Below are 20,443 nucleotides of genomic sequence, written 5' to 3'. Positions count from 1 at the left end.
CAAAACAGGCCAGGGGGGCAGGCAGAAAAACCTATGAAAACACAACATTTTGTGTAGCCAGTAGGTGGCGCTCTGTCAAAGCCTCAATATTGTTGTATAGATGTGTTTAGGGTCAGACTCTGATCATACATGTGACATTTCGTACAGATCGGACAGAAAACGAAGAAGTTATAGAGACTTTCTGTGTCCTCAGAAATGGTGAAACTTTGAGGCCACGCCCCGGCCACACCGTCAGACTTTTGTAAGAGTTTTGGAATGCGTCTATTCCCTATGGTGTCCTGAGTGGACACGGCGAATTTCAGCTCAATCCGTTGAAGTATGCGAGGCGTGAAAAGTTTGGCAGCAGGGTCACACATCGCCAAAAATGGCCACAAACCTTCAAATGGCGGACTTCCTGTTGGGTTTGGAGGGGGGGTCCAAGAGACTTTTTTGTGCGTCTTGAGGTGATACATATGTGTGCCAATTTTCATAATCCTGTGTCAAACCGGCCAGAGGGGCTACGCGTTGGGGGCGCTATAGAGCCATTTTTATATGTGCATTTCAAAAGTCAGCAAATTTCAAAATTTTTCGGGCGAATGAATTTTTCTACCAAGTTTGGTGAGTTTTTGGGCATGTTAAGGCCTCCAAAAATGCGATCTCGGAGGGGGAAAAAAAAAAATTAAAGCTGCAAGCAGCATTGCGGGCCCTCGCGCACCTTGCGATCCGCGGGGCTATCGCTGTCTTCTCTCCTATGCTCTTGTCTCCCATACTCTCCTGTGCTATGCTCTCCTCTCCTCTCATTTGCAGAGATGTACAACAAACACATGTTTACAACCAATCTTTCCTGTTAGCAGTAGGTGGCGCTATGACTGTATCATCCTATTAGCATATATATCTGTTCAGACTCAGGTCCATAGCAGTAGTGTAAGATTTTGGCCACATTGCATAAAGTATATGGGTGATACTGCATAAAACACAGCGAGTTCCTTTGTAATGGCGAATGGTCAACTTTGAGGCCACTCCCCCGCCACACGGTAATACTTTTGAAAGAATTTTGGAATGCGTCTATTCCCTATGGTGTCCTGAGTGGACACAGTGAATTTCAGCTCAATTGCATGAAGTATGTGAGGCGTGAAAAGTTTTGAACCAGGGTCACAAATAGGCAAAAAATGGCCACAAAAGTCAAAATGGCGGACTTCCTGTTGGGTTTGGAGGGGGGGTCCAAGAGACTTTTTTGTGCGTCTTGGGGTGATACACATGTGTGCTAATTTTCATGATCCTGTGTCAAACTGGCCAGCGGGGCTACGCGTTAGGGCAAAAAATACAGGGAGTTCATTTGTAATGGCGAATGGTCAACTTTGAGGCCACGCCCCCACCACACCTTCAGACTTTTGTAAGAGTTTTGGAATGCGTCTATTCCCTATGGTGTCCTGAGTGGACACAGTGATTTTCAGCTTGATTGGATGAAGTATGCGAGGCGTGAAAAGTTTTGCAGCAGGGTCACAAATCGCCAAAAATTAACAGAAATTTCAAAATGGCGGACTTCCTGTTGGGTTTGGAGGGGGGGTCCAAGAGACTTTTTTGTGCATCTTGGGGTGATAAACATGTGTGCCAATTTTCGTGACCCTACTCAAAACAGGCCACAGGGGCAAGCAGAAAAACCTATGAAAACACAACATTTTGTGTAGCCAGTAGGTGGCGCTCTGTCAAAGCCTCAATATTGTTGTATAGATGTGTTTAGGGTCAGACTCTGATCATATATGTGACATTTCGTACAGATCGGACAGAAAACGAAGAAGTTATAGAGACTTTCTGTGTCCTCAGAAATGGTCAAACTTTGAGGCCACGCCCCGGCCACACCGTCAGACTTTTGTAAGAGTTTTGGAATGCGTCTATTCCCTATGGTGTCCTGAGTGGACACGGCGAATTTCAGCTCAATCCGATGACGTATGCGAGGCGTGAAAAGTTTGGCAGCAGGGTCACACATCGCCAAAAATGGCCACAAACCTTCAAATGGCGGACTTCCTGTTGGGTTTGGAGGGGGGGTCCAAGAGACTTTTTTGTGCGTCTTGAGGTGATACATATGTGTGCCAATTTTCATAATCCTGTGTCAAACCGGCCAGAGGGGCTACGCGTTGGGGGCGCTATAGAGCCATTTTTATATGTGCATTTCAAAAGTCAGCAAATTTCAAAATTTTTCGGGCGAATGAATTTTTCTACCAAGTTTGGTGAGTTTTTGGGCATGTTAAGGCCTCCAAAAATGCGATCTCGGAGGGGGAAAAAAAAAAAAAAAAAAAAATAATTAAAGCTGCAAGCAGCATTGCGGGCCCTCGCGCACCTTGCGATCCGCGGGGCTATCGCTGTCTTCTCTCCTATGCTCTTGTCTCCCATACTCTCCTGTGCTATGCCCTCCTCTCCTCTCATTTGCAGAGATGTACAACAAACACATGTTTACAACCACACTTTCCTGCTACCAGTAGGTGGCGCTATGACCGTATCATCCTATTAGCATATATATCTGTTCAGACTCGGGTCCATGGCAGTACTGTAAGATTTTGGCCACATTGCATGAAGTATATGGGTAGTACTGCATAAAACACAGCGAGTTCCTTTGTAATGGCGAATGGTCAACTTTGAGGCCACTCCCCCGCCACACGGTAATACTTTTGAAAGAGTTTTGGAATGTGTCTATTCCCTATGGTGTCCTGAGTGGACACAATGAATTTCAGCTTAATTGCAAGAAGTATGTGAGCCATGAAAAGTTTTGAAGCAGGGTCACAAATAGGCAAAAAATGGCCACAAAAGTCAAAATGGCGGACTTCCTGTTGGGTTTGGAGGGGGGGTCCAAGAGACTTTTTTGTGCGTCTTGGGGTGATACACATGTGTGCTAATTCTCATGATCCTGTGTCAAACTGGCCAGCGGGGCTACACATTAGGGCAATAAATACAGTGAGTTCCTTTGTAATGGCGAATGGTCAACTTTGAGGCCACGCCCCCGCCACACCGTCAGACTTTTGTAAGAGTTTTGGAATGCGTCTATTCCCTATGGTGTCCTGAGTGGACACAGTGAGTTTTAGCTCATTTGGATGAAGTATGCGAGGCGTGAAAAGTTTTGTAGGAGGGTCACAAATCGCCAAAAATTAACAGAAATTTCAAAATTGCGGACTTCCTGTTGGGTTTGGAGGGGGGGTCCAAGAGACTTTTTTGTGCATCTTGGGGTGATACACATGTGTACCAATTTTCATGACCCTACTCAAAACAGGCCAGGGGGGCAGGCAGAAAAACCTATGAAAACACAACATTTTGTGTAGCCAGTAGGTGGCGCTCTGTCAAAGCCTCAATATTGTTGTATAGATGTGTTTAGGGTCAGACTCTGATCATACATGTGACATTTCGTACAGATCGGACAGAAAACGAAGAAGTTATAGAGACTTTCTGTGTCCTCAGAAATGGTCAAACTTTGAGGCCACGCCCCGGCCACACCGTCAGACTTTTGTAAGAGTTTTGGAATGCGTCTATTCCCTATGGTGTCCTGAGTGGACACGGCGAATTTCAGCTCAATTCTATGAAGTATGCGAGGCGTGAAAAGTTTGGCAGCAGGGTCACACATCGCCAAAAATGGCCACAAACCTTCAAATGGCGGACTTCCTGTTGGGTTTGGAGGGGGGGTCCAAGAGACTTTTTTGTGCGTCTTGAGGTGATACATATGTGTGCCAATTTTCATAATCCTGTGTCAAACTGGCCAGAGGGGCTACGCGTTGGGGGCGCTATAGAGCCATTTTTATATGTGCATTTCAAAAGTCAGCAAATTTCAAAATTTTTCGGGCAAATGAATTTTTCTACCAAGTTTGGTGAGTTTTTGGGCATGTTAAGGCCTCCAAAAATGCGATCTCGGAGGGGGAAAAAAAAAAAAAAAAAAAAAAAAAAAAAAAAAAAAAAAAAAAAAAAAAAAAAAATAATAATCCTAAGGGTTTCAATAGGGCTCTTGCACCATTCGGTGCTCGGGCCCTAATAATCCTAAGGGTTTCAATAGGGCTCTTGCACCATTCGGTGCTCGGGCCCTAAATATCAGAGGTCGCACCGGTACGACCAGCTGTAAGAGGGAGATACATTCTCCGCGACTCTCAAAAGTCTCCAGCAACAGACACACATCGGGCCCATATCGTGGTCTCAACCAATCAGAGACGGTGAAGGGCGGGACCTCCGTGTGTGTATCTTTGAAAACGTGTTTGCTGCGGTCAGCAGAGACCGAAAATTCAGAAGAAGAACGGGGACATATGCTGCGCAGAGCTGATGCTGTGTGATAAAGCTTGTTCCATACTGCACGAGAACAGAGATATGTTCGTGTTCCCGAGGTGACGAGAACAAAGTCCGTTTCGGCCCGGACTTTTTAAAACGTGTGTGCAGAACTCATATGGCCCTCTCACTGCACCACGCAGCGCGCACACACACAGACAGGGTTTAAAGACGTTTCGCTGCTGAACAGCAGAAACCGCAGTTTAAGTGAACATGTGCGGAGGAGGAAGAGTTGTTGCTACTATGCGGGTTTTGCTAATTTGCTGTTGACCTGAATGAGTGACGATAACGAGCCGGTAATGAAGGGGCGTGACGTGCTCGTAGCATTGTAACCATTGACAGTAAAAACTATGGACAGAGCTTCCGTGACGTCACCCGTTTGTTTCTGAAGAGCCGTTTTGAGGCTCGGTGGGAGGTTCCGGGACGTGATGACCGCCGCCATGTTGACAGCGTCACGTCCGCCAAAACTCTCAAATATGGACAAAGAGGGGGAGCACGAGCGGGGTTTAGGGGGGCGGACGATCGTGGGAGCAGGAAACTCACGCTGTGATACGTCAACTGTCTGTCACTCAAGCGGCAACGCCCATAATTAGGAGTAATTTTAAGTCCCAATACAATTGAAACGAGTGGGTTGTAAAAAAATTCACCCCCCCTACAATTGACACTAGAAGAGAACCTATCATCTGAGACCAGAGTGGTTTTTTGTACCAGGCCGTAAACTTGTTAATTTCTGCTGTGAAGTCGGCCATTTTAACATGGGAGTCTATGGGAAATTACTCGCTTTTGGAGCCAACCCCCAGCTGTTGCAGCGTGAATTACAAGTTTTGACACTTCCGCATGGGCTTCCACTTTGAGCCCCGAAGGTTGCCGCTTGATTGTAACAGACTGAACAACAGGTCTGACGGACAGTATCATCTGACCTGTGTGGTTCCATCCATGAAGGCTGAGTCACTCTGACTGACAGCAGTCAGCTGGTTTTAAGGAGTTATAGAACATGGTTACATGACGAACGCCCATTTAAAAAGTATTGTTATTATCCTGCTACAGTGGACCATTGTCTGCCAGTATGATATCTGCATACAGCTAAACTGTAACAGACAGAATGAAGAGTCTGTCAGCTGGAGCTCAGCTTTAGAAAGAGAGGAAGAGAGGTGAGGAAGATGAGAGAAGAGATACTGTAGCTGCATTAGAAAAGTGTTGAAGAAAACAAAATATATATCTCAATCACAACTATTAAATAAATAAAGATGTATATAATTTAAATAATTTTTAATTCCCATTGCCAGATAGATAAGTGAGGAGTGACTGCCAGAAAATACAGAGAGAAAGCAAACAGGGAAATGAAGAGTGCTGAAACTTTAAATCTTCATTATGGATTTCTTACAGGCAGACTTGTTGGCTAGTGTGTCCATAATTTGAATGAGTACTATCGGTACATGTATTTATTATTTTTATTTACCTGTGTTCATTAAACAAGGTCCAAAGTCAGTTTAGGATGATATGTGATTATTAAGCTCGTTCATATTTCCTAGACATCAATTTTTGGACCTCAGTATTTCTAAAACTTTGGCTACAGCCCTGCGAGGCCCGTCAGGTTTAACAGTAGATGTAGCTGCAGATGATGAGAGAAGATGAAAAGAACTTCTGCGTTAGGATAGGTGTCGATTTAAGGCCTGATCCATAAAATATATGGACAGCATTTAAAAAACAAACTGCTGTGTGATGTGTGATGCGGTGCACCTAACTTTTGTGCCGGTGCACCCAAGAAAAAACGTTTAGGCGCACCGGTGCAACTAGTGCAAAAAGTTAGTCTAGAGCCCTGTGTGTAGAGCACAGGTGCAATTGACAATCGTGTGCCATTCCAAAAACATTTTCATGTTCATCTATCATCTATCCTCACGGTGCCCCAAAGACAAACACAGATGTCCCACTCTCCTTGATGGTTTGCATATGTGTGTGTGTATGTATTAGTGTGAAATGATTGAAGTGACTGAGTGAGAGCTCTTACTGGTAATGCAAGATTTTTAGACAACATGTTTAACATGTTTTTTGGCCATGTTAACAATCCGGACGGACAGCTGAATTTCGCAGGCCAGAGTGTACTGTTGGAATGATGGGAATTCAGACTCTATGTGGATAAAGTGTGAAGGTGTCAGTGCCGGAGCACTGGGTGCTTAGTAAGCTAACTTTTTGAAGTAAAAATGGGGAATGCTTATTTCTTCATTGCATTTTATTATCATCCATGTAGCAGCCTCTCTCTCTGTCACCCCATGACACAGACTTGACTAGTTGCCTATAGCTGTTTGTAATTTGATGGTTGTACTAAAAACGTAATTTAATTAAAATTTTTATTTATTTTCTTTGATTATTTAACCTTTTACATATATTCTATATTAAAAATGGGTCATGTCGTGGGTTTGTCATATCGCTTCTTTGAGATACTTCTTTGAGATGTGTTTATGTTTAGTAGAGGTAGCTACCGTACTCTTTAAGTGTAACTGTAGCTATTTTCTACTTGTTGTCATGTCCCATTTTCCTCTTATGCTCCAAGAGACAGGATTAGAGAGATTAGTGCTGACTCTGTTACTTCCACAACCAACCAGTGACCAACTGTAATGTACAGCGCGCACACACACACTGACATGTACACAAAACAAATCAGATGCTCCAAACATATCAGCACAGAATGCTGCTCAGTTTTAAAGGTACACAAGGTAGACACACATTTGAATGGAGACGGCAGTGAGACTGGCTGAATCAGATGTTATTTTGCCTAGATACTATGGTGCTATATCTTGGCAGATATGCTATACTGCACAAATTGCACTCGAGTTTACAGCTGGATACTTAAACGGACAGTCACTTCAGAGACTGGGCCTAAGAAAAAATAAATAAATGACGTGAAGTTCTTTTTTTTGCAATCTGTGTAATTGCTCCACATGATATTTTGCGTAGGAACTAATGTTGAAATGATGTGCGACAGCCAACAAAGATATTTGTAAGCCAAGTGTCCAGTTACTTTTACATCCTTCCTTGCAGTTTGGGCAGTTGGTGTTAAAATGATTGTATTTCATGAACTGACGAGGCATCTGTAAATGTGTGACCCGCTTGATATCTTCAATAACATACCTGCTCTCACTCTGTCCTCTTTGCCACCATTTTATGTTAATTTATAACATAAATTCCTCAGTGAACTGTTTGATCTCACTGAACTTGTTGATCATATTGAGGATAACACAGCAGAGACTCAAAATGGCTCTTTAGTAACCCACAGGTGGTGTCTATGAGTAAACTACAGTGGCTGTTTCTTTTGCATTTCATACTGTCTCCATGGTTGCATGTGTTCCATGCACGGATTACCTCCACTGACTTTTTTAGACGCCATAGTTTCATGTTTTCATTTTATTATTTTAATTTATATGAAAATTAAGAATGAGTCCTGCAAAGCCGTTTCCTTGGTGTGCTCTATTTGCCTTAAAATGTGTCCTTGCCTCTCTCATGGTCAGAAATGCTCGGATCGTGTAAGGAGCCGTTCTTCATAACTGCCGTGCACTTTGTGGAAGTGAGGGGATTGATTCCAACTTCCTGTCGCCAGCACATTTCAGTGTGTTTCTGTTTGTGACTGCCACGTGCTTCAGTAGCACTGTGAAAAGCCCCCGCTAACTGCCCCATGCTGTACTTGGCTCATTACTTTCAAGTAGGGCTGTGCGATTTGACGATAAATGATTGTTACATTCCCCAGTTAATCCAGGGGATGAAGGGAAGCAACAATAATGTTACCCAGGCCTGAGGAAGAGACAGCAGTCGGAAACAGTGACTTTTAATTAAATTTATTAACTTAAACGAATAACAAAATAGTAAATCAAACACAAAAGCAAAACTAAAAAGATCAGCGCTGATTATCATGCTCTAGTCCCTCTGGACGGAGCAAAGACGCATGGTGTATGCGTCCACAAGTTGGCCCACACTGGCCCCGGCCATGTGCACACCTCCAGCTGATATACTTCTGTTGATGAGGACCAAGTGGACTCAGGTGTGGATCATCCACTTGGTCCACTGGAAGCATTGGGAACCTGCACAGAAAGCAGAGACAGACATACACACAACAAGTACCGGCACGTAACACCCTCTCCCATAAAAGCAACCCCCGGTTTGCAAACTATAGGGTTAACACATACAATGTGATCCCACGACACAAAACAAAGTTCTGTCCACAGAACCAGTTCTGCCTTAGAATAAATGGAATCACAGGCCACATGGCCACACGCTACCGCCACAGCCACTACTATGTCCGGCAGCACCACAAATCACGCCTGGCAACACCTCTGCCCACAGCAGAGAAACTCACGAAAGTCTAAGCACATGCGAACACACACCCCTGCTCGCAGCAGAGGACACAACGAAACGTACGCTAACACACATGAAAACCGAGTGCGCACACACACCTCTGCCTCCAGCAGAGAAACACACGAACGAAAGTGCACACTCGCATACCTCTGCCTACAGCAGAGAAAACACAAAGGACGAAGCGTACGCTAAACACACCTCTGCTTGCAGCAGAGAACACACGAACAAAGCGCATGCTAACACACAAGCTAAACCATACAGAGTTTCTACACAGACTGTCCCAGTTTCTGCCCAAACAAACTCACCTAACTGTCTTCTGGAGCGTGCCGGGCTCGAGGCATCTTTAAAGGCTGAACTCCAGTGGCCGAGGCCCTGGAAAGCCTACCCCCGCCAGGGAACTGGATCCCCGCCCAGGATTAGCTCCGAAAATAAGAAAGGCAAAATAACAAAAGAGTGTCTGATGGAAGGGCTGCTAGCAGACCAGCTGGGCACTCACCTATTCTAAACTGGGAAGACAGTCAATGGGGTTAAAGCTCACACTTACCATGAGACTTCCAGCAGGCTACATGGCTACAACAAAGCTACATAGTCACCGAGACCTTGCTGAAACTCTCCCTCAGTAGGATATCCCGGACGAGCCCCCATTTGTTACATTCCCCAATTAGTCCAGGGGATGAGGGGAAGCAACAATAATGTTACCCAGGCCTGAGAAAGAGACAGCAGTTGGAAACAGTGACTATTAATTAAATGTATTAACTTAAACGAATAACAAAATAGTAAATCAAACACAAAAGCAAAACTAAAAAGATCAGCGCTGATTATCATGCTCTAGTCCCTCTGGACGGAGCAAAGACAGACAAAGGTGTGTGCGTCCACAAGTTGGCCCACACTGGCCCCAGCCATGTGCACACCTCCAGTTGATATACTTCTGCTGACGAGGACCAAGTGGACTCAGGTGTGGATGATCCACTTGGTTCACTGGAAGCACTTGGAAACCTGCACAGAAAGCAGAGACAGACATACACACAACAAGTACCGGCACGTAACATGATCGTGAAGGATTTGAACGTATCGGCGATCTACCAGAACGGACAGATATCGTCCATAGAGCACCTTCTATTAATTGCAGTTCTATGTTCGCGCAGAAGCATGAGTTTTTTCACTCGTCCAACTCTCAGTGCGCTTAATGTGAACCTGACCAACCAATGACAGCCTCCCTGTTAGGAAGCTACGGCTGAAAACGAAAAGAGAACGGAGCAACCGGTCCCTAAAACGAACTCCACCTTTATGTTCGGTACTGTTTCTGCCGGCAGCAGCGGCGCGTCTTCTAAGCCTGTGTCTGTGTGTGTCCGCGCGACGTGTATTATAATGCTACGAGCAAGTACGCGCCCACCTTTCTGAACATTTCCAGCTCGTTATATTCAGGTTCACTGCTGTTTCTGCCGTCAGCAGCTCTTCTACACTTGTGTGTGTGTGCGCAGTGGGAGGGCCACGTGTATACATCAGATGCAGACAGAGGCAACAGCTAATGACGTCACCAAAACTATAACGCAGGCATTTGATGAAGAGGCTCCATATGAGGTCTCTAGTAATACAGACAGAGGTGACAGCAGCAGCTCCGTTTGTCCTTAGATATGATTCCCATTAAAGTTTGATCATTTGTTCTAAATCACATTGAACTTTAGGAGTTACTTAAGTCTCAATACTGTATTTATTGTTTAACCTTAGGAGGCACACTTCAGTCTGTTTAAATGACTGTTGAATAATACTTTACAGAATTACATTAGTCTTCTTTTTAACCTATTTGAAATAAAACCTTATTTTGTTCTATAAGTTATTTAAATTTTCATGCTTATTGAAAACTAATACTGAGTGCACATTATCAGAGTTGTTGTTTGCCTTTAAAATCTACTGTTGAGAGGTGACAGAGTAGGCTACCTGAAGTCATTTACACAGAAACATGCAAATTAGTGTCAATGTAAAAACAAATCGTGATAAAATCGAGATCGTGATTTTTTCATTAAAGAATCGTGATATACAATTGTTTCCATATCGCCCACCCCTACTTTCAAGGTCATGGCAGTCATTTCCCTTCTGCTGGTGTCTGTGCAGTTGTTGGTCATTTTCCAAGTGGACTATTCTATTAGTTAAATTCTTCCAAGCACATTTATTGCTTATACCATAAAATGCTACAATCATTTATGCATGATAAACGGTGTGGTCTCACTCTCTCTTGATGGTTTACATGTGTGTGTATGTAGTAGCGTGAGTCAGAGCTCTTACTGGTTGTGCAAGATCTTTAGACAACACGTTTAACAAGTTTTTTGGCCATGTCAACAAACCGGATGGACAGTTGAATGTCGCAGGACAGAGTGTACTGTTGGAATGATAGGAATTCAGACTCTCTATGTGGATAAAGTGTGAAGGTGTCAGTGCCGGAGCACTGGGTGCTTAGTAAGCTAACTTTTTAGCTACTGCCTGCTAACATCCATCAGCGGGCTGACTAACATTTAACTAAAGTAAAAATACTTTGCTTGCTATCAGCTAGTTTAATGAGTTAAAATACACAGTAAAAATGGGGAAGGCTTATTTCTTTATTGCATTTTATTATCATCCATGTAGCAGCCTCTCTCTCTGTCGCCCCATGACACAGACTTGACCAGTTGCCAATAACTGGTTATATTTATGCATGATGAAAAGTGTGTATCGGCTTCAAATACCATGTCTTATGTCTTCGGATATGTAAGTCACACATGTACTTTCCATATTTAAAGTATTCAAATATACTTTATACTCCATATGAGGAGAGGCATGTGACCAAATTAGATTTCTTATCCTTAAGACGTTGACATCCGTCTGTCATTTACAGTTCTGTCTAATATAGCAAACATTTCATTCAGTTCAATTTAGTTATATATATAGTGTGTCTAAGCACCTAACAGAGACCCAGAATCTGACCCAAGCAAGCACTGGAAGGCAAACAGTGGCAGGGAAAAACTCCCTTTTAATGGGAAGAAACCTTGAGCAGGACCTGTGTCATATGGGAATCTCCTGTTGATGGCTGGTCGGGTAAAGGAGGAGGAGAGGAGGTAGATAGGATTGAGAGAATGAAAGAGCGAGATCAGAGGAACAAACATTGCAGGTGTTGACGTGGTTTCATGTGGCACAGCAAGCCCAACACATGGTTATAAGTGATTTGATCCATGATACAGCTCAGGGATTAGATTAAGCCCTGGTTAACAGGTAGAATTACAATAATAGACACAATCAACCCAGGATTAAAAACTCATGCGGCCCTCTGACACTAAAATTAGCATGCATGTCACCGACTACACTTGTGTTGTGGTTCGGATATAGTGACATTAAAATGAGTTATCAGGGATTGTTGACAGAACTGAGACTAAGCAGGCCATATCTGTCAGACCGCTCTTTCCATTTATCATGCCCATTGATGAAAGATATCAAGAGTATGTGTAGAGCAAGGGTGCAATTGACGATCGTGTGCCATTCCAAAAACATTTTCATGTTCATCTATCATCTATCCTCACGGTGCCCCAAAGACAAACACAGATGTCCCACTCTCCTTGATGGTTTGCATATTTGTGTGTGTATGTATTAGCGTGAAATGATTGAGTGAGAGCTCTTACTGGTAATGCAAGATTTTTAGACAACATGTTTAACAAGTTTTTTGGCCATGTTAACAATCCGGACGGACAGCTGAATTTCGCAGGCCAGAGTGTACTGTTGGAATGATGGGAATTCAGACTCTCTATGTGGATAAAGTGTGAAGGTGTCAGTGCCGGAGCACTGGGTGCTTAGTAAGCTAACTTTTTGAAGTAAAAATGGGGAATGCTTATTTCTTCATTGCATTTTATTATCATCCATGTAGCAGCCTCTCTCTGTGTGTCACCCCATGACACAGACTTGAGTAGTTGCCTATAGCTGTTTGTAGTTTGATGTTTGTACTAAAAACGTAATTTAATTAAAATTTTTATTTATTTTCTTTGATTATTTAACCTTTAACATATATCCTATATTAAAAATGGGTCATGTCATGGGTTTGTCATATCGCTTCTTTGAGATACTTCTTTGAGATGTGTTTATGTTTAGTAGAGGTAGCTACCGTACTCTTTAAGTGTAACTGTAGCTATTTTCTACTTGTTGTCATGTCCCATTTTCCTCTTATGTTCCAAGAGACAGGATTAGAGAGATTAGTGCTGACTCTGTTACCTCCACAACCAACCAGTGACCAACTGTAATGTACAGCGCACACACACTGACATGTACACAAAACAAATCAGATGCAAACACATCAGCACAGAATGCTGCTCAGTTTTAAAGGTACACAAGGTAGACACACATTTGAATGGAGACGGCAGTGAGACTTGCTGAATCAGATGTTATTTTGCCTGCTACAATAATCTGTGTCAAGAAAGGCTGGGAGGGTGCTAAATGTGGATTATAGTTTCCACTCTGCTCTGAGCATGAGTGCTCAGCAACGCCACATGTCACCACATCTCAGCCCATCTTATAATCAGAGCTCACATTTTAAAGGTTAAAATTAGATGAAGATGGTGATAAATTTTACTTCAGGCTTTACGATAAACAGCAAAATATTGACTGTAACAGTTATAAGAACATTTGGGAGTTCTCATAACTTTCATTTGTGAACACCTACCACACATTGGTCTAATTCCATCATAGTTCCACTACATTATTTTTTAATTCGAAGGCTATTTTGGAGGATATGTTATGTAGCTACTATAGTTTGTAGCTTAATTTTAATGCAGCTCAATAAAAAATGTAATATGTATAAGCAATTAGACAAGTAACGACACTGGTCAAATGTGAATCTACATATGAATTTGTATGTGTGGCTACTAGTGAGCAGTTTTGCTTATATTTTACTACTGTGCACGGCCTGTTGTTTCTCTTCGTCTGTCCTCCCTGTGGTTTCCTTCCTTACACCGCTCGCGTTGTAAGGAAGTGGTGCTGCTTGTTCTGCCAGGTTGTCACTGTCACACAGACAGAGAAACAGCTGAGTTCAGCTTGACCCTCCCTCCTTGTTTTTATTATCCGACTCCCCCCCTCCCACCACTGTCTTTGTTTGCTTGCTTCTTTGCCTCGAAGGGTTACCACCCAACAACCTGCTTTCGTTGATTGTGATTGGTGGATTGCTTTGATGGGGCGGGCCAAGAGTCGCGTGTGTGAGAGCTTTACCAGTCGTGAGCCAGCTCTCAGCTGTCAGAGAGCGTTCAGTCTGCAGCTGAGGCACAAGCAGGATCAGTCTCTGTCTGCCTTATCTGCCGCAGCAGCACAGGTTCAAACCTCAGCATTTAAAGGACATAGAAGGGCTTTCTATTTTCTCTCAGCTACAAGAATTGCCAAAGGAGGAGTTAAAGGGAATTAAATATCTACTAAATCTGAGCTGTCTTCTCTGTTTCTCTTCTATTTCCTCCTTCCTGTCCTTTGTTTTCGACCAGCAGAATCCTCTACAGCACAGACAAAGCATCACAACAGCCTCTGAAAACATCGTGGGAATATTCTGCAAAAAACAGTGCACCAGGACTAGTCTTCTGTGGATTTGCAGTGTGTGAGTGAGTGTGTGTGTGTGTGTGTGTGTGTGTGTGTGTGTGTCCCTGACAGAGAGGGCCCCCACACACATGTGTGTGTGAGGAGGCTAATGCCCGCTGTAGTGTGGTCAGGGCCAGAGGAGGATGAGTCCGGCCGTAGAGGCTCAGGCCCGGGAGGCGATGGATGCAGAGCAAACGCAAAAACAGCAGCTGCAGAACCAGCTGCAACACCAGCAGTGCTACTTGGAGAAGGGAGTGATGCTTGAGCCCTTCGTGCACCAGGTGGGGGGACATTCCTGCGTCCTGCGCTTTGGGGAGCAAACCATCTGCAAACCCCTCATTCCCCGTGAACATCAATTCTACAAGAGCCTGCCTGCTGCAATGAGGAAGTTTACTCCCCAGTACAGAGGTGAGGAAAGCTTTTCTCTCATTTGTTGTGCCTGCCTGTCATGATGGGTCTTTCTTTTGTCTGCTTTGTGTGTATAGATGACAAAAGATGTTTTGCATATCAAACCTGTGCATTTTAAAATATAGTATGCATTACATTTTTTTAGGAAACATAGCTCCCTATGCATGCACAAGTGTTGTTTTTAGGTGTCTACCAGAGTGTACCACATGTACCACAGGAGGGTGCTGTAGCCGAGACTGTTACAATTAGGCCACTGGGTTGTAGTGTCCTGTTTGTAAAAGGACTTATTAACGAAGTAAGTAAACTGAGCAGGCGGGAGCCACCGTTTCTATTCCAGACATGATGACATGGACACAAAAAGAAAATCTACCTCACTTGGATCCAAAAAAAGCTGCTGAGGTGGTCACCTTTTAGAAAGCCTCTGGCTGACTGTAGACCAGTCCACAGACTTGACAGAACCATCACAGAAAGAACCGTCTGGACTGGTTTAACATGTTAACTTTTCCTCGCGTGTCACACATTTGCACTTGCTTCCTCATCCTTTCATTCAGACATTGTGGAGGGTTTAAAAAACAGCAACAACACCAAGGCTAGCAGTTTGACCGCAAATAGAAAACTACAGGATCCTCAGAAGCGATCTGTCACCGTCACCTATCATTTTTCCATCCTGTCCTACTGCACATCCCCTTGAAATATTATCTAAGACACAGCTTTGTGAGCTACTGCAACTGCTTCCTTTGTGCCCCGGAAGGTGACACGCAGCAATCACTTTGCCCTGATCATCTTGAAAGCTCTACCACTTCCTCAATGTTCACCTCTGCTATACAAAAACACACATTTAACATGGAATAATGAAGTGAGAAACTATGCACATTATTTGGTGTGAGACATTTCACTCTCTTTACACAAATGCCAAGTCCTCTTTTTTCACCTTGCTTTGGGTTCTTATTCAGTCACACATAGTACACCTTAAGGAGAAAAGGGTGTGGCTGTTTATGGTACAAACATGGGGAGAGAGCATGCTGATTATTATTTGGTGTGTCTTTTTGCTGACAGTAGTAATTTTTTAGCATGCAATGCCTGGTTTTCTGTTTGTGTCGGTGTTGCTTTGTGGTTTTAACATGATGTGCAGTGCATATATATTGATGTAATTGTTGGTAATGAATAAACAGGAACCTGTCTTCATTTGTGAGCCTTATGTCTTTTGTGTTTGGCCTGTTACTTGAGGTATTGATGTTCTTTGGGAGCTTAGCGGCTGTGTTCTAGTCACTCTTAGTCTTTGTTTATCCAGTTATTTGAACACACATCTTTTTTTTAGACTCTTTACTGCTCCATGAACCTATGTCTTAAACATGCCTGTCTTTCTCCATTTCTGTTGTTCCAGGTGTGGTGTCCGTAAGCTTTGAGGAGGATGAAGAAGGGAATCTTTGCCTTATTGCCTACCCCCTGCACAGCGACCCAGCAGCAGATCAGGAGAACAAAGACCACTCAGCAGACTGTGAGCCTAAGAGCATGATGCTCAAGTGGGGGAACATGATGTCATCCTCGCTGCTTGTTGATGGTGAAAATTACAGCAAAGACAGCCGAGGTCGCCACTGTCGCAAAGACAAGGACAAGAGGTGAGATAGAAGAAAGAGTCCCAGCCCAGGCAGCAGTTTAATTGTTAATCATAATAAAGCAGAGTATGTGGTCAGGTAGGGAAAAGTGAGTCTTAATAATGCTATCAACTTGTGTTTTCTTACATTTAGAATGCAGGCAAATGGATCTAAATTCAGCAAAAGGCTGATCCTTGGTCTTGGCACACCTTGGCAGGTGTCACAGACTCAGGGTTCTATAACTGCAAAAGATGCATGTCAGTGCCTATAAACACTTTGAGGAAGTCAGGCCAGGCCTTAGGAATAGTGAAAGATTAATGTTTGAATGCATGGTTGTGGTGAGTATTTGTTTCCTCCTGCTTTGTCTGTATGCAAATCCAATGAGGATTTCTCTTGCACTCTGTCAACCAGTGTTCAGAAGTTCCAGGAGGACATGGAGCTGGAGTGGCTGCAGCAGGCCGAAGTACTCTACTACAGGCTGGAGCACAGTCACAGTAAGGCTGTCCCACAGCTCAAACACAACCCCTGGAGCCTCAAGTGTCACCAGCAGCACCTACAAAGGATGAAGGAGAATGCTAAGCATCACAACCAGTACAGTATCCTTTCACTGATGACATGACATGATTTTTTTAAAATCATGCCTAACAATGTATCACTACGGAGAGAGACAGGATTAGCAGTCATTCCTGTTGAGGTAGTATTTAAGTCCATCAGACGCTTAGAGCCAGAGGACATGGCATGTTCCTGGATCAACCGAGCCTTCAGGACACCTGCATGTTTATGTACAAATGAGACAAATACATGGTCATCAGAGTCTTCAGCTCATACCTGAGTCCTGGTATCCAATTCACCGACTAGCTATCAATTTGACAAAGGTGTAAATATGAGTGCAGATTGAGTGAAGATTACATACATTTATCTAGCCTATATATAAATATACAAAAGGTCCTCTTTATTTCAGGTACGTCTTCCTTGACTCAGTTTCCCAGAATTCATCCTGTTAGAAAACCTTACCTGGCGGCACACTGAGCCATGTGTGCTGGACCTGAAGATGGGCACACGGCAGCATGGAGACGATGCTTCAGACGAGAAGAAGGCTATGCACACCCGCAAGTGCCAGCAGAGTACTTCTGCCTTGATTGGAGTCCGTCTCTGTGGCATGCAGGTGAGCTTTGAGGGTGGTCCATTTTAAAACAATAGAAAACTAGCTTTTAATCCAATCCTAGCTTCCTGTTCATTTACTGACATGAAAAAATATCTGTAGCACTGTATGAATGACTGTGAGTGTGTAAAAGTCTTCAGACCGTGTGTTCAGTTCTGTATTCTGTCTTCTACACTGCAGGTATACCAGTCTGACACAGATCAGCTGATGTTTATGAACAAGTACCATGGCCGCAAACTGACCCTGCCGGGCTTTAAGGAAGCTCTGTTCCAGTTTTTCCACAGCGGACGGCATCTGCGGCATGAACTGCTTTCTCCAGTGCTAAGCAGACTCAGAGACATGAAAGCTGCACTGGAGGCCTGTGAATCATACCGTTTTTACTCCAGTTCTCTGCTCATCATCTATGATGGAGCACCATACAGAAAACACACTCGCAGACACACTGAGGACGGACTCTCCGAAGAAGATGAGGATGAGGAGGTGGAAGCTGGACCAGATATGGAGGAGGAGGATGAAGAAGAGGAGGAAGAAGAGGAGGTCAGTGATGTTGCAGGTGCCCTCGGCTATCCACACAGCGCCTCCACTTCGAGCGAAGGCAGCAACAGTTGCTCCAGCAGCAGCGGCAGCAGCAGTGCTGGGAGCTCAGGTATCAGCCAGGCTCGTCTGTCCTGCTCGGACCCCCGCAGCCCGATGGTGGATGTGAAAATGATAGACTTTGCCCACACCACCTGCAAGCATTACCGGGAAGACAGTGTGGTCCATGAGGGCCAGGACAGTGGCTACATCTTTGGTCTCCAGAACTTGATCACCATCATCTCTGAGCTGGAAAACCACAGCACAGACTGAAGACCAGCATATGCATTCAGACACAAAGGCACAACAACACACTTTCTGACCCTCGAGGAACTGAGGAGGAGCAGACTACTTGACCTTGTTGTAGCTGGTCTTTCAATTGGACCTCCCTGTGTTTCTGCCATTGGTGCTTTTTGACATCGCTGTTGTGTATATTGATCTTTGGGATATAAAAACAGACCTGCAAGTAACATACTGTAGAAAAGCCATCTGTGTGAATGATGCAGTAACTTGCCCATTGACATTGTTCTGTTTTAACCCATTTAACCATTTAGAAGCGTAGGCATCAAAAAAGCAGCTTGAAGTTTTAGACGGCGAAATGTTTCCTTGTGTCTGATCTCCAAAGAAAGTGTCATTATTTTGCACACACACTTAAAGACATACTGCTGAGTGAGCATGTGTTTAGACTGAGACAGGGCTATCAAAGAGACCAGGAGTTGTATGAGGACAGAGTTAATGGGAAGAGAGGTAGTGAGCTCACACGCTCCAATCTTCTCTGTTCATTCTGCCATCCTTCATCCCCTGTTCATCTTCACTCAGAGATTATATTCATATAGACGTATAGAGCCATTTATTTATTTGACATGTTTCATAAATAAACTAAAAGCTCAAAAAAGAATGTGGAGAAGATAAGCTCTTTCATCTCTACTGGGAAAGAGTTGGGTGTGGGGGTTGGTAACCGATGTTGCATAACAGCTGTAGCTCAAAAAAGAATGTGAATGGAGAGTAGTACATTCCGTGATATTGTTACAATAATGATATTAATAAATATTATTTGACATGTTTGGATACCTCTTGTATTTCTGTGCTGTCCACGATTTGTTGGAAGAGAAATTAAAAACATTGGTTTGTGCTAACATCAGTGTCTTTCTTCAGACGGCTAGTACAGAAACCTTTGTATGAAACATCAACGTCAAAATAACCAAATTTTATGTAAATATCCACAATTTGAGGTTGTTTCCTGGGTGTGCACACTATGAATATGAAGCAAGTGACCTCTTTCTATATGCTGGTCAGTACAAGCCCATGATGAAAGATTAATGAATACCAAACCCTGGAAAGTATGATAGGACTGCAACTCAATACAAGCAGGCACTGGAGACACACATCCACCACCTGTTGTGGAGAAAAATAACTTGGCCCGCACATAGATGTAATGATGTGGCTTGCAGCCAAAAGATTCTCCAAACATATCTATAACCTTGTTTCCCCTCAGTCAAGAAGAGTTCATGCTGCAGTGTGAGACTATAGGTCATTCTGGCTGGAGGAGGATGACGGCGCCTTAGACTAACTCAGCTGGTTCTGCTCATCCCCAGCTGGTCTAAGGCGGCCTGAAAGGCGGCGAGTCATCTGCACACAGACTTTGTGTGATGTGGTGTGCATGGAGAAAGCTGTTTAGCAGGCACACAGGCCTTGTGTCAACAGTGCAAGGGCCATTAGCACTTCAGTGTCCTCTCCTTAGAATGTGCTGTGCACAGCTGTCACAGTTCTCCACTGTCGCATATATCAAATCAGAAGTATAAAGCATGATTTTGATTTAAAAACACTGACATATTTCACAGTAACAGAACATACAGTCAAAGTGCAAAACATTCAAGACCACATGTACTATAGAACACATCCATGATGACACCTTCCCTAGGATTTATTTCTATCCTGTTTTTGTCAAACTCTTACATACTCACATAGCATATGTTATGAAGGATGTGTGCTTGGTTCAATTCATCCTGAAAATAGTGACCTCCCGCGTACCACCATCTGTTACATGTATTCAGGGATTTGGATGCTCTCCCATGGTGTCTAGCATAATATACAGATTCATACTCCCTTTAATGTGTAGCTCTGTTTAAAGGAACTAAAAAAATTAAACAGTTTATAAAATGATTGATCATTATATTTTAACTATTATTAGATTCATGTCATAATCTTGTGTTTATAAACAGTGCTGTGTTATTTGGATGATTACTGATTTGGAAGTAACATGATGATCAGCACTGTTCCCACATTAGTAAGCATATCGTCCTTCCCTTTTTAGTAGAGGACCACGCTGATTGACTAATCCTGCTGCAGGACAGAACAATATAGCTAAGGTCAAGCTCTACTGTAACCCAGTAAAGGGCTTGACAGACACTTTAATCTCTAAGAGTCTGGGTCAAGGCTGGGTTAGGGGTAGTTTATGAGGATGTACTCTATTTGTATACAAAGAGACATTGAGGTCCCCAGTATGTAC

General features: G+C 43.6%; 1 protein-coding gene across 3 annotated transcripts in view; it reads left to right on the top strand.

Moving 5' to 3' along the window:
* The window catches only part of LOC114436525 (inositol hexakisphosphate kinase 2-like), a 42,293-nt gene extending 23,223 nt beyond the window's left edge, over positions 1–19,070 (top strand). For 2 of the 3 annotated variants that reach the window (XM_028406828.1, XM_028406829.1), the window contains 5 exons: positions 14,109–14,604; positions 15,989–16,223; positions 16,611–16,795; positions 17,189–17,364; positions 17,542–19,070. In XM_028406828.1, coding sequence (XP_028262629.1) covers positions 14,340–14,604; positions 15,989–16,223; positions 16,611–16,795; positions 17,189–17,364; positions 17,542–18,207 — 1,527 coding nt within the window. In that variant the 5' untranslated portion in view covers positions 14,109–14,339 and the 3' untranslated portion in view covers positions 18,208–19,070. Of the gene's footprint in view, positions 1–13,862; positions 13,943–14,108; positions 14,605–15,988; positions 16,224–16,610; positions 16,796–17,188; positions 17,365–17,541 lie in introns of those variants that run through there. The other variant, XM_028406827.1, reaches the window with a different exon arrangement.
* The last annotated feature ends 1,373 nt before the right edge of the window (positions 19,071–20,443 follow it).

Source organism: Parambassis ranga, chromosome 5 (genome assembly GCF_900634625.1).
Source record: "Parambassis ranga chromosome 5, fParRan2.1, whole genome shotgun sequence".
Taxonomy (NCBI): Eukaryota; Metazoa; Chordata; class Actinopteri; family Ambassidae; genus Parambassis; species Parambassis ranga.
The sequence above is the reverse complement of the archived record's forward strand: the minus strand, read 5'-3'. Positions and strand labels throughout refer to the sequence as shown.